We start from the raw sequence: 15,183 nt of genomic DNA, 5'->3' as shown, positions 1-15,183 counted from the left end.
CCAGCATGTCAGGCCTGGAAGGAGATTTTATGTTACCTGCTCCAACAACACCAGTCCCTAGCCCTCCCCTTTCACCATGTCCCTTACAATAGGCTCATCCTGCCCCTGCTTGAACATCAGCAACAATGAAGCGGCCACATGCCATTTCTGAGTGTTACAGAGTTTACTCTTTATACTGGGTCAAAACCTGTCTTCCAACAGATTTGCCTTTTGGAATCAGTTCTACCCTATGACAGCATCAGAGAGCTAAAAATACTAATTAATGCACTCCTTGACATGTCTGCTATTCAACTATAATTCCTTTAACTTTTACTCATACCATAGATTTGCCAAATGCCTCAACCTCCTGGTTTCTCTCCTCTGAGCACATTCTGATTGGAGTTAACAGTTTGTCCTTGTTATACTGCGACCCTCAGACTAGAAACAACATTTCAGATGTGCTCTGATCAGCTCGAGGTAGAAGAAAAGGCTCATCTTCATTCTGGACACCAAATGTACATGAATGCTTCCAAAGGCTAAGTCTTAGAATCATTCCCCAAGAGTCTAACCCCCTAGCCAAATAGGAAGCCAACTCTGTGGCATAACTGAGGGGCACTGAAGAGAGACTTGTTGCCACCTCTGCCTGTCACTGTCTGAAATTCCTGCATGAGCAATTCAGCCTTCTGGCTCTGCAGAATTTTACAGGAAAATAAAAAGAGTGTGACCAGTATAATGAGAATTGAAAAAAAGATTAGCCACATGAAGGAGAGGACCAGATGCCATCTCTACTGGCATGGCCTGAAAGCTTTGTCCCCTGAAGTTTTTTCCCCCTGGTTCCTGGGAGTCTGAGGAGCAGTCCATACCTCACCAGAGCCCTAGGATGCAAGGCCCAGCTCAGTTACCAGACAAGAGACCCCAAAAGTCAGTGAATGTGTAGGAGAGATGGTGGGAAGGCAGCAGCACAGGGAAGACTCTGTAAGTATAGAGCCTAGAGGCTTTGGCCATCAATGGCCACCAGGTGTCACTACCACCTCGAGAACAGCCTCTCTAAAGCATTTCAGAGTCCATACGCAGAGGGTCAGTTGCTGCCGCTGACTCTCACAGCAGCCCCCAAGCTGGCAATCTGGCCAGGCTGAGGCCAGCTGTCATCAACCAGATCAGGCTTTGCCACTCACCTCCCTGCTCTTCGTGACCTGGTTAGTGTCTCTTATGCCCCTTCCCCTATTCCTTTGAAATGTGACAGCAACTAGCTCTGACCCAGTCCCATGTCTTTGCTCTTTGCTTTCTATAATTAATCCATACCATGCTAGGGGGCTGGCTGGTAACAAGGTAAGGTATGCCCTCTACTTACCATCCTCACCCCCAACCCCCCAGCTCCCTGTCACCACTAACCTGCTTTAGGTGTTCCTCTAGAATAAAATAAATGAAGGCTCTAATGGTGAAGCTAAGGACAAGGATAGAGAAGGAGAAAGAGAGAAGGGTAGATAAGTGGCTAGCCACAAGTCTGTCCTGGTCTTAGTCTAGCATTCTGGGCAGGAGCAGCTCCCAGGGCTTTTGACTCAGATTAGAAGCTCTTTCAGCCTCAGATTCCAAAGCCACCAAAGAGGCCAGCAAGAGGTGCTTAATTGTGAGGAATGGCCTGCAAGTTAGTGACAGCACCTAAGGGCTCAGCTGGCCATGCAAAGTCCTGGCTGGGACGAAGGTGATGTTCCTTGGTTCACATCCTTTCTAGTTGCACACTGCCAAGATCATCCACAGGATCCTGACATCAATCTAATAGGCTAATAGGACTGTTAAAGATGGCTATTCCAAATGGGAACTCACTCAGCAAATAGGTATTACAATAGTACATCAAGGGGGACAGGGTAGCAGTGAGTTGCCTGGTGGGAAGAATATTTTATCAATGTTATTTGTATAGAATTGCTATCATATGTTGTTGATAAAAAGCAGGCCAGCTTAGCTTTGTTATTTTTAAAATTTTCTATAGCCAACTGATTGCACCTGGGCAAACCACTCTCACCTACCTCCTCTTGATACACCTTTGATGTATTAAACAACTACTAGGTACTAGATATTCTAGACCTAGCGATATAGCCGTAAACAAGCCTCTTCTCTTGAGAGCCTTGCATTCTAGTAGAAGAGACAATGAAATAAACAGACAAGAATAATCTCAACTGGTAGTAAGTGCCATGCAGAAAATTAAAGAATGGAGAGGTGGTAGCCAGTGAGTAGGTGGCAGCTTTGGATTGGATAGCTGAGAAAATATCACTTATACTGTCAAGAAAGAGCCAGTCATGCAAAACTAAGAGGGAAGAGCATTTCAGAGAGAGAACACAGCTAATACAAAGGCCCTTATCAGTGTGTCTAGGGCACAGTGACCTATAGTTAGGATAGTACACAGGCAAAGAGGCAGGTAGGGACCTACACAAACTGCTTGGGAAAAACAGTGTTGAGGGGACAGGTTTAAGGGAAAAAACTAGAGTTCTGCGTTGGCTGTGTTACATTTAGGGTGTCTTTAAGATAAGCAAGTAAGGATATCAAGCAAGAGTTAAAGTCTGGAGTTTGAAGGGGTAGTCAGGTCACCAAGAGCAGGGCAGGAGATGGATATAGGTTGGCCAAGACCACCAAGGAATGTACATTGACAAAGTTCTGGGGCACTGATGTTTAGACACTCAAAAGAAGTAGAAGAATCAGCAAAGGAGGCCGAGAAGGGGAAGCCAATGGCGTAGAATGAAAACCAAGCAAGAATGGGGTCTCAAGGGCCTAGAAAATAGTGTTTCAAGAAGGAGGGAGTAGTTAACTACATCAAATGCTACTGAAAAGTCTGTAAGATAAGAACAAAAGTGACTACTGGACACGGTGACATGGAGGTGACTTTGACAAGAGCAATTTCAGTGAGATAGTGTGGGTGGGATGCTGACTAGAAAGGATAGGAGGAAAATGTGATGCAAGGGAGGCGGTGGCTAAAACAACTTTCCAATCATCTTTTGGAAAAGGAGAAATTGATGGTGGAGAAGAGAGCAGATATTTGAGAGCAAAAAGGAGATGGGATCTAGGTCACAAGTGGAGGATGAGCCTTAGAGCAGATTCATGTGGGTGAAGGTGCAGAGAAGCAGGCGGATGTGATAGCAGGGACATGAACGTAATCTAGTTTGATAACTCCATAGTCCTGGACTCATGATAGCTGAAATGGCTGCTCAACCGTAACCAATGAAAATGCGCTATTATCTGGAAGAAATGGGAGGTGAGAATATGACCAGTACAGCCATGGTTTTAAGCTCAAGTTATGGTGTTTTGACAAGTGTGGCTGACTGTTGGGTGTCTTCTGTCCTCTGGGTGGCCTGAGGTCAAGATATAAGGCTCAGAAGGAAGCTAACAGAGGTTAACAGAAGATACCATCTGAGAAATGGTGATGACCTCTGTGAATTCACCCATTATTTCAATTTAGAATATTTTGAACAGCAACTTTAAGTCCTAAGCCTATTAACTAATTTTAAGCACACTGCATTTTCATGTTAGTCAATGGAAATGCAGATCAATAAGGCATGGTCCTTGCCCACATGGGCTGAAATCATTTGAGAAATGTTTGCTATATTAACTTAATCATGTGTATAGTAAAGAATTTGGCTGGCTGGCTCATGCCTGTAATCCCAGCACTTTGGGAGGCCGAGGTGGGTAGATCACGAGATCAGGAGATTGAGACCATTCTGGCCAACACAGTGAAACCCTGTCTCTACTAAAATACAAAAAATTAGCCACGTGTGGTGGTGTACGTCTGTAGTTCCAGTTACTAGGGAGGCTGAGGCAGGGGAATTGCTTGAATCCGGGAGGCAGAGGTTGCAGTGAGCCGAAATTGTGCCACTGTACTCCAGCCTCGAGACAGAGCAAGACTCCATCTCAAAAAAAAAAAAAAAAAAAAAAAAAAAAGAAAGAAAAAAGAATTTGGCTTTGCCCTAAGAGAGTTCTGGCCTTTATCTTTGGCTCCTCGGAAGTAACCTCTATGCACTTGGTGTTTCTGGAGTGATAGAAGTGTCGGTGTCATTCATACTGGGTCCTTCAGGCCACATGGTATCCTGACCTCCACGGAGGGAGGGGACAGAGGCTGAGTTCAACCAGGTGATCAATCAGTCAATCAATCACGCCTACATGATGAAGTCCCAATAAAGACTGTGAAAACTGAAGCTCAGAGGAGCTTCCCTGGTTGTTAATTCTCTATGCATACTGTCACATAACAAAGTCAGGAGGAGAATGAGTCCTAACTAATGGAAGCTTTGTGTTGGAAACCCTCCCAGATTCTGCCCTACTCATCTTCCTTTGGGCTTAGTTTTGACCTGCATCCTTTCTCCATAATACATTGTAACTGAGTATAATAGCTTTCTGTGAGTTCTGTGAGTTTTTCCAGAGAACTGTCAAACCTGAGAGTGGTTTTGGGAACTTTCAGGTGACGTCAGGAGCAAGGGTCTTATGGAGGATTGTGCCCTCAGACTTTGCAGTTTGGCTCCAGGTATTAAATGGCCTTAGAATTGAAAGGGATCTAGACATCATCTAATTCAACTCCATTTCATAGGTGAGGAAACAGAGGTCTAGGATGGGAAGTAACTTGCCAAAGGTCATATAATGTTATGGTGGAGTGAGGACTAGCCCTTGTGTGTCCTGACTCCCAGCATGGTATGTTTTCCATAATACCCTTTGGATAAGAATGTAAGGCTGAGCAAAGAAAAGCTTATCCTTGAGTCAAACTGACTTTGCTACAAGGAAATTTCTGCAAGAGATGCTATATTTAGGGAGCTTATTCCTTGCTATGTTTTCTGCCTTGATTCTGACACATTGTAGATTTATCTTACAAAATGTTTAAGCTACAGCATTTAATGTTTATAAAAGAAGTGGCTTATACCAAAGAAGGGCTAATGCTTTTTGTGGGGTAGAAAATTTTGTTCTACAAATTATCTGTGCTTCTTAACTTTTATACTTTAAATATCATTTTTGTATAATATGAATTGTCTTGCTAAAAGGGATCTTAGTGTTTGTGTTCAACCTTTAATTTTACACACAAAGATGCTGATGCATAGAAATGTGCAGAAACCTACCCAAGGTCGCCTGGTGAAGCAGTGGCAAGCACAGGGCTAAATGCAGATCTCTTACTCTTAGCATGGCCTTCATTTTAGTTCCGAATGGCTTCCCTTGTAGAAGGCCATGAAAGTTTATGCTTATTTTATAAGCACTTAAGGGCCCTTCACAGAATCCCAGATCAGCCCATTCTGTCTGGGTAATGTCAGGTTCTCTTACCCTGTCATAAATTTTTTAAGATACTACCAGATGTTCTCTGTTTTTCTCAGTATTAAAGGGAAGAAGGGACTACTTGTCACTCTTCTGCTAGAGCTGGGACAAGCAGTAATCTTGTTCACAGATTCTCTCTCATTATCCAGTGTGAACTAAAAGGCAGAACTAGAATTCAAATATCTTGATTCCATCATATTTACAAAATCATAAAATCTCACCACAGGCCTGATTTTTTTTAACCATAAAAATAATTTTGTCACCTCTAGTTAAATATTATCTGAATAATGGGTTTGTATCTCTAACAGGCAATTAACTTTTGTTTTCCTAGTTAACCTACTGTGATTCTCTAGTAACTAAAACGCTCATAAGTGCTAATATATAATAACATCCCACCATACAGGGCTATTCTTAACTCAGATACCCAGAAAGAGTCAGGGTCCACATTTATTAGCCCAGAAGTTCCCATTTATCAACATCAATGTAGATGAAAGCATTCTATTCAAAGAATTTTCAGAGCACAAAAGGTCTCTAGATATTGGTGGGGAAACTTGAGATCCAGAGAGGGAACTGACTTATCAATTGTTACACTGTTTTATGTGCTGGTCACAAAGCCTATAAATGGAGAATCTAGGATTCAAATTTGGGTAGTTCTCACTTCAAATCCCACACTCTAAATCACTATTCTATTCTACCTCCCTAACTGTTTAAAGTTGGATTTTGAAGGAAAGATTTCTGAGAAAATTCTCATTTATAAATAATAAAACTTGAGCCCAAGAAAGGCTAGTCATTTTCCTGAAAACTTACACAGCTATTTAGAGGAAGAGCTAGACTTAAGATTCAGTTCTTTTCTTTGATTCACTGTCCCAAGTTCTCACCATTTCATAATATAAACATTTAGTGGAGTTTGGGGCTGTTTTTGAAAAATGAGATACCTCTTATATGGGAATAAAGACTGTTCCCTGCCACAGGGCCTGATGTTCCACAAAACTTCAGTGTGGATTTCCTAGGAGACCCGCAGCTGGAATGCTGTTACCATGAGTGGGATTGGCCGTGAGTCATGTACCACAGGCCAACTGAGGAAGGCCACTTCTCTCTTAGAAAAGAAAGTAGATTTTTTTTTTTTTTTTTTTTTTTTGAGACAGAGTTTCACTCTTGTTACCCAGGCTGGAGTGCAATGGCACGATCTCGGCTCACCGCAACCTCCGCCTCCCGGGTTCCGGCAATTCTCCTGCCTCAACCTCCTGAGTAGCTGGGATTACAGGCACGCACCACCATGCCCAGCTAATTTTTTGTAGTTTTAGTAGAGACGGGGTTTCACCGTGTTGACTAGGATGGTCTCGATCTCTTGACCTTGTGATCCACCCGCCTCGGCCTCCCAAAGTGCTGGGATTACAGGCTTGAGCCACCGCGCCCGGCCAAGAAAGTAGATTTCTAATTTGAGTTTTGTCTTGTCACTCTCCCAGAATGAGGGACCTGACTCTCCCCTACCAGACTAGCATATTTCTCAGAGCCTTCCTTATTTACAAAGATAGACTCAACACAGTGAAGCAGTAAATAGATAAATCAGTGATGTGACACAGCTCTTCCTCAAATACCTCTCAGTTTAAAAATGGGAGTGTCTTAAGTCTCAGGAGAAGCTGACTCTGGTTCCTTGGAGACTTCAGGTTCAGAGGAAAGAGATCCAGTGCTCCTCTGTCTAATTCTGTAACTGACACTGCAGATTGCTGAGAAGGCCCTATAAGGGGTGGTGAATGATAATCAGGCCTCCAGGGGAAAGGGAAGGGAAGGAAGAAGGAGATGTCTCCTTAGATCCTGTTTAGGCTTGTGGCCATCTGACTTGTACTCCATTTTTTAACCACCAACATCTAGAGCAGTGGGCTTAAGAATGGTTCTTTGCTCTGCTATGTCTCTTCCTAGCCGCTTACCTGTGGCTGCTGGGTTGTTAGGGGTCTCTGAGGAGACAGGGCAGGAGTCCTGGCCAGCAGCTGGTTCATCTTGTTGATGACTAGTTCAGTGATGAGTTGCTTGTCCTCCACCTGATGTTCCCCAATCAGTGGCATGCTACAGTCCATGACCTGGTGGAAGATGTGTCCCAGGTGAGAAAAGGGGTCTGGAAACATAAAAAGCCTGGTACAATCTTTCAGAATATGTAGGATTTGACACAGCAGAGATGGACTGGAAATGAAGCAGGAGTTCTTGTCTTCAGCTGTATGATCATTTGCAGAAATAGGATCTTTGTCCCTTCCTTCTACAAACCTTTGCCTCACGTCTTTTCCCCAAGCTTTACCCAGCCACGGCTCAGGGAAACCGAAAATTGCTGGATGAAGGTAGCGGGGAAGAGGTAGAAAGCAAGGAAGAGGGTAGAGTCCCAGGGCACAGAAGTTTGCAGGCAGGGGAGCAAGTAGATGTGAAAGGCATCCACTTATATCTCTGATTAGGAGCAGGCGCTTTTTATCTGCTACTTTTCACCCACAGAATCTCTGTCTCCAAGCATCCTCTGCTCACTAAATGATCAGATTCCTCCCTCTGTGCCTGAACTAGGATGCCCTCCCTTTTCACCACCAATCTTGATTCTTCCTATACCTCAAGGCTCAGACAGTGTTTTCCTCCTTTAGGAAGTGTCTGCCTTATAGACTCCATAGTCCAACTTTCTCAATTATGGATGAGAAAACAGAGGCCCACCTAGTGAGGAGAGGTGTGACCATTCAGAAGGTTACAGACCATGCAGAAAATGAGACAGATTCTGAATTTGAAGCCTAATTTGGGCTTCTGACATCAATATCCTGGAAATACCACCAATTCCTAGCAAGGAGCTTTTCCTGCTCCCAGGAAGACTGCGTAGGAATGTGTGTGAAGGATTCATACTGCCACTGACTTTCCTTTATAAGAGGAAAAGGTATTCAGCAAAGTTGTGTTAGAGGACCAGGCTGAGTAGTGTCTCCAAGGCTCAGAGAGACACTAAGAAGAATCTCCTGCATCTGGTACCTGGCTGAGACACTGATTCACTCTGTGGTCTTGGGCATATGCTCATGGTGTTAGGCCTCAGTTTTCTCACCTGTAAAATGAATAGGTTGGATAGAATGACTCCCAAGGGTGGCTTTCTGAGACGGAGAATGGTAACATCACTACAGTCTTCCCAGAGGAATGGATAGGATCCCAGTAATCCATATCCAACATCTTTTACTCATGGTGTGGGTCAGCCTATCAGGTTGGAAACAACTGCTACCCACTGATCTTGCTAGAATGTTCCCATGGTTCAAGAAACTCTAAATTAAAGGCAGTCTGCACTGCTAACATAGTTTTTAAGCCTTGGGAGTTATCTCTTACTGCTTGGTCCAGACTTACCTCAAAAATGTAGTCTTTCCCATCTTTGCCATGCACAGCTTTGACGGCACAGATGTCCAGGCCGCCAAACATCTCAGAACAGGTGTCCACCCACAGTTTGTACCTGGAGGTGATGGGAATGTGTCCTGAAGCTGGGGCAATTCGCTCACCACAAAGCTTACTTGCCAGTCAGGCTCTCCTTGCTGCCTCCATCTCTCCCACCTCCCATCCCCACTGCTCCTTCCATCTACCCATGTTAAGCACATACCCTTATTTACAATGCCCTCCTCCATCTGCTTTCCAGATCCTACCCGTTTTTGCAGCCCCAAAGTAGTTCTCACCACCTCTAGAAGGCCTCCTTGGCTCTTCCAGCCCATGCTAATTACTCCTTCCGTGGAGCTTCTATGGTATGTACAGTCATTTTTTCCCATAGGCTGTTAGAAGAAGCCATGCTACTTCTTGAGCACCTGCTGCTTAGAAACTTCTTCCACCAGATACTCTAGGTCATCATTCTTAAATTCAGCCTTCCATAAATCCCTAGGGCATGGACACAAGGCAGCCAAATTCTTTGCTATGGAGTGGCAAGGGTGACCTTTGCTTCAGTTCCCAACAAGTTCCTTATTTTCATCTGAGGCCTGTTAGCCTGGCCTTCACAGTCCATATTTCAATCAGCATTTTGGTCATAACCATTTAAATAGTCTCTAAGAAATTCTGAACTTCCCCTCATCTTTCTATCTTCTTCTGAGCCCTTCAAACTCTTCCAGCCTCTGCCTGTTACTCAGTTCCAAAGCCAATTCCATATTCTCAACTGTCTTTATAGCAACACTTCACTCCTTGATTAGTCTGTTTTGTGTTACAATAAAGGAATACTTGAGGCTAGGTAATTATAAAGAAGAAAGATTTTGGCTCATGGTTATGCACACTGTACAAGTATGGTGCCAGTATCCACTTCTGGTGAGGCCTCAGGAAGCTTTTATCTGTCGTATGTGCAGTCTTTATCTCTATCAGCTGGCATACAACCCAGTCCTGCCTGATCTTGTTAAATGAGGTACTTGGGCCTTTTGTGTTTTATCTGTCCTGTTTGCTGAGACTCCCTTTGGACAGAGCTTATTTCCTGAACTTCTTCAACTAAGGAAGCCTCTCCGTCATTGGGCTGGGAACTGGATTTCTCTCACTCACCTGTCTGACATGGCAATCTGCTCCAGCATTGCAGAGCCAGTGTTCGTCTTCCAGTTTCCTGAGATCGATGTCCTCCTGCAACAAGGTCCCACCAGGGTAAGACAGGCAGTGAGTCAAATCAGCAAAAGAAGTCCATGAACTTTTCAGACTTTTAGCTCACTGTTGCTTTCTACACCTAATTCTCCTGAAAATAGGCCAGGGGTCTGTCTGCTAAGGCTAGAATACCCTCCTCCTCTCTACAAGGGTCTTGCCCAAACAGCTCTGGCTCCACAGAACCATCCTTGATCTCTCAACTGGATGACCTCTTACTGTCCTTAGAAGTCCTACAGGACTTTGCTTCTGCCTGATTTTCAATCTTAAATCTACTTTTTACTTTAGTTATTTGATCTGAATCTTAAGCTTGGACTTGTCCACAAGCCTGAAAACCATTTGAAGGTACATATTGTGTCTTGTGTTTCCAGAAGCCTACCCATTCAGTATCTATACTGACTTGATACATACAAACTGAATTCCAATGATCCTGGGAACTCCTGCAGGTTCTTTATGAATATCTCCCAATGTCTTCCTTACTGGCTGACTCATTCATTCACTCAGTGTTCATTTCTGAAGGCCACTATAATATTAGCAATGTGACTCTGGGCAAGTCAATTAACTCTTTGGGGTTAAGTTGCCTTGTCTGTCAAACGGAGCTGATGGCATCAAGCCAACAGCTTCTTCTCTGTTGTTCTCATGGCACCCTCCATCTCTAAGTATGTGTTAGTGTCAACTAGTCTTAGACTAAATAGGAGGTGGATTACTTGGTTTCTGGTTCTGAATTTGCTCTTGATGGGCTGGGCTGGGTGACTTTCATAGTCATTTCACCCTTCTGTGCCTGTTATCTGTTAACACAGGCTTGTCAGAAAGAGGTTTAAATTAAGTATAAACACCAAAAATATGCTTTTTAATTTATTAGCCTTCACCCAGACAGTCAAGAGGAAGGGGACAGAAAAGTCCTGCTTACACTGCCAACAGAGCCCTTCATGTGCTGCCCTTATCTTCGTTCAATACTGTTAGAGAGTGGACGTGCTACTTTCCAGGAGTGTCCTCCCCAGAGATCTGATTTCAGACACTGAGGAACCTAGATATATGGCTAGTTTTTCAGAGCCATGAGGTTGCCCCATGAGGTTGTCACCCATGAGTTAACGAATAGGGTGACAACATTCCTTATGCTTGGACAGTACTGACTGTTTTCCAAGGTGCTTCCTCACCAAACCCCTCATTTCAAACCCCCTGTTGTGAGCAGGCTGAAATTCTTGCCCCTGCCTCACAGATAAGGAGAATAAGACTCAGAAAGGTTAGAGGACTTGTACGAGATTATACATCTAGTCCAAGTAGGTATGAGATAAAAGTCCAGGCATCTTAGTTTCCTCACATGATGTGCTTTTCCCTATATTCCACAACCTAATTCAGAAAATGCAAAGAAACAAACCGCTGAGTGGCTGGCAAAACCTGAGTTAGAAACACAAAGACAGAATCATAATAAAAATAAGTGTCTTCTTAACATTCATGGTTTACAAATGTGTCCCTGTGACCAGACTGCTCAAGGCAGGGGCAGAGAGTCACTTACTTCCATGTCCCCAGCACAGAGCCATGGCACATAATAGAGTCTCACAAACTTTGGATTTGTACACTGACTCACACTGTTTTCAGGTTGCATGCCCAACTCAACCTGAGCCAAAATTCATTTTACAATTCTATCTGTAGGTGTTAACTTTCTTCCCACAATGTTTCCTTGGTTTTCAGGAATGCCATGATGATATTCCTACTGCCCTGATGCCTACACAATGTGAAATGCTGTCTCATCTATAGGTTCATTTATTTCATTAACAGTAGTAATATTAATAATTTTCATAATCTGAGAAGGCTTTATTTCAAAAACAGAAGTGTCAATAATAGAATCTTTCAATCACAAATTTTGAATGACTTCATGGCTGCCTATCATCACATCATACATTTGAAGGACCCACTTACAAAAATGCTTAAAGTAAGAAAGGAAGGGCCAGGCACGGTGGCTCACGCTTGTAATCCCAGCACTTTGGGATGCTGGGGTGGGCGGTTCACAAGGTCAGGAGATCGAGATCATCCTGGCCAACATGGTGAAACCCTGTCTCTACTAAAATACAAAAAATTAGCTGGGTGTGGTGGCGTGTACCTGTAGTCCCAGCTACTCGGGAGGCTGAGGCAAGGGAATTGCCTGAACCCGGGAGGCAGAGGTTACAGTGAGCTGAGTTCATGCCACTGTACTCCAGCCTGGTGACAGAGCGAGACTCCATCTCAAAAAAAGGAAAAAAAAAAAAAAAAAAAAAAAAAAAAAAAGAGGAAGAAACTCAAACCTATATAATTTGTTTCAAGTCTCCCATAAACTCTATGACTTTTTCAACATTTAAAATATTAGAAAAAACATTATATAACTTCGTTGAAGTTAATTTATAGGTTAAAATCCTTTCTGAGTGGATAATAGCAACATCCTTATATTTGCATGGCACTTCAAAGTTTGCAAAGCTTTCCAACACTTCACATCATTATCTAACAATGGGATGCAGGGCATAGATCCATATGGGCTACCTGGGGCATGTGGGAACAGAGGGGACACGGAGAGGCCATTCTCTAGAACCAAAAATCAGCTGACCTCCATAGCTGACCCACATTATTGCCTTCTGCAGATGGAGGCAGGAACAGTACCCTCTTCACACCAAAGTGGCTGTCTCTGTATCTCCATGGTGATTGCTGAGTAGACAAAAATAATCCCAAGCCTGACCATGGCAATTGCTAAGTAAATTCCTTCTTAGAGCAGGAATATAGCCACAAGTTTGGGGAAGAGGTGTGGTGAAGAGACGCTAAGAGGGCCTAAACATTTCTCCAAATAACTTGGTCCCTTGCACACAAAAAATAAGTAAATCTTGTTTAAAGCTTCTCTGGTCACCCACCCTTCATCAAGGTTTTGCAATTCTCTCTCTTTTTTTTTTTTTTTTTGCTTCATTTTAAACTGTTTTTTGAAACTCTAACCCTCAAAGATTAGGTGTCTTCTTTTAAGGATCAAGACACTTTTACTCCACTGTTGTCATTAATGTTTTGTGTTTATTTAGGGGATTTTAAAATCAAAAGATAGGTAATCTGTTTTCCTAGGTGCCTGAACATGTATTTTCTTTGCTTCTTTTGGCAAGTTTTTACAATGGTTTTTAAATTATTCTGTCTTACATTGTGCATATTTCTTTTCTTTTTTTTGAGACAGGGTCCCGCTCTGTCACTCAGGCTGGAGTGGTGCGATCACAGCTCACTGCAGCCTTGACCTCCCAGGCTCAAGTGATCCTCCCACCTCAGATTCCTGAGTAGCTGACTACAGGCAAGCCCCACTACAAGCAGCTAAGTTTTGTATTTTTTTTGTAAAGAAGGGGTCTCACCATGTTGCCCAGGTTGGTCTTGAACTCCTGGGCTCAAGTGATCTGCCTGCCTCAGCCTCCTACAGTGCTGGGATTACACATGTGAGCCACCACACCTGGCTACATTGTGCATATTTCTAAAGAAATCCTAAATTCTTTTCTGGAAGCAGGAATACTATAAATATAAAATTGAAAACTAAAAAAATACAAATCTAGACAATAAAGGTAAAAAAAATTCTATGCCTCAGTTTTCCATAAGGGTTCTTCTTCCCTGAATACCTATTGGGTGCCTATTAATGTTCCTGCTACTATACAAGGCAGTGGAGATGCAGAAATGATTCCATCATTCTTGTCCACAAGGAGCTCAGAGTCTGGAGGAGGAGGGTGACACAGAACACGTGTGGCAAGGGCTAAACAAGAGGTGTGTGAAGGGTAGTATGGGACAGGAGTGCAGGGAGGGGGCCAAACTCACTCCAGGGGTGGAGAGTATAAGTAGTGAAAAGAGGGGTAAGAGAAGAAAAACAGACACAGGTGGGGAACGGAAAGGGAAGGCTGCTCAATCTTGAAGTCTGCAAAAGTCCTGAGTGACCAAGATCAAATCTGCATATTAATAATGTTCTTTCTTTGTAAAGAAAACACTGCTGTAAACTTTTTAAAGTGGGGGATTACTATTTCCCAAATTGGAATTATAAGCCACTTGCATTTTATGCATATTATGGAAAGTCAGGTAGTTTTGAAATATTTTTCTTTTACTAAATTCTAATGGAGGAAATCTTTAACCTTCCATCTGGCAAAGGGACACAGTTATGTAGAGAAGTCATGCACTGGGCTTTTAACGCTCTGTAGCATTTTCAGGGCTGGATATTTACATCAGGAACTTTTTAACTTTGTGCTGTGGCAGTCTGGGGAAGCCTATGGATTCCTTCCAATGTATACAATATATAAGATGTGTAACTGTGTAAGACAGAGTACATGAGATCCCCGGGTACCCAATTAGAGTTATCAAAAATATCTGTGATTAGGAAAATATATGTTTCTTTTCTTTCTTTTTTTTTTTTTGAGACAGAGTTTCGCTCTTGTCGCCCAGGCTGGAGTGCAATGGCGCAATCTCGGCTCACTGCAGCCTCTGCCTCCTGGGTTCAAGCAATTTTCCTGCCTCAACCTCCCAAGTAGCTGGGACTACAGGCACACGCCATCATGCCTGGCTAATTTTTTGTATTTTTAGTAGAGATGGGGTTTCACCATGTTGGCCAGGATGATCTTGATCTCCTGACCTCTTAATCCCCCCAGCTCAGCCTCCCATAGTGCTGTGATTACAGGTGTGAGCTACCGCAGCCAGCCAATATGTGTTTCTTTCTAAATAACAGGAGGTAGTGGCAAGTCCTAACAACTACCATGATTTTAAAGTAGGAATGAGAATAATTCATATTTAGATATATCTGTCTCAACTATAGTAAGATATAGGAATATCAGTAATGACCTTTAGTGATAAAGTCCTATGTACAGACAACTACTGTAGTCTGTTGTCTCTGTTCAAAATGAAGAGAAAGCTAAATTTCCCTTAGAGGCAAGTGAAAATGAATATTAATATATTTTCTCATCTTAGTTCACAGACCCCTTCTCTGGCTTAAAAGGAACCCTCGTTAAGAATCCCTGTGTAAGATAATCTCTCTGTTATCTGCCTGTGGGCCAGAGGAGGTTAAACTGAGACTTGGTTGCTACGTGGAGGCTCAAATTTTCCACTGTGGAGAAAGCATACCCCACTCTACTCACATGTAAGCCTTGTAGTTGTTGCCAATCTTCTGGACCCGGATGTCATATTTGGAGTCAATGAAAGGCTCTGCAGTGGCGTAGGTCTGGGTGAGAGCCACCACACTGGCAATGTCCTGGAAGTCGTAGTGGTTTTCCACTTTGACCTAATATTGGAGCAAGGCAGAAAGGGGGAAAAGGAGACACACACACACACACACACACACACACACACACACACACACACACACAC

General features: G+C 43.2%; 1 protein-coding gene across 3 annotated transcripts in view; it reads right to left on the bottom strand.

Moving 5' to 3' along the window:
* Positions 1-15,183, bottom strand: part of SYN2 (synapsin II) — a 237,243-nt gene that overhangs the window by 51,730 nt on the left and 170,330 nt on the right. For all 3 annotated transcript variants that reach the window (XM_032262256.1, XM_032262258.1, XM_032262257.1), the window contains exons 7-10: positions 14,955-15,097; positions 9,763-9,837; positions 8,605-8,707; positions 7,185-7,334 (exon numbers count right to left, since the gene is read on the bottom strand). In XM_032262256.1, coding sequence (XP_032118147.1) covers positions 7,185-7,334; positions 8,605-8,707; positions 9,763-9,837; positions 14,955-15,097 — 471 coding nt within the window. The remainder of the gene's footprint in view (positions 1-7,184; positions 7,335-8,604; positions 8,708-9,762; positions 9,838-14,954; positions 15,098-15,183) is intronic.

Source organism: Sapajus apella, unplaced genomic scaffold (genome assembly GCF_009761245.1).
Source record: "Sapajus apella isolate SASKATOON/1434 unplaced genomic scaffold, GSC_monkey_1.0 scaffold128, whole genome shotgun sequence".
NCBI classification, from domain to species: Eukaryota; Metazoa; Chordata; class Mammalia; order Primates; family Cebidae; genus Sapajus; species Sapajus apella.
Note: the sequence above shows the minus strand (reverse complement) of the source record. Positions and strands in the feature narration are given on the sequence as shown.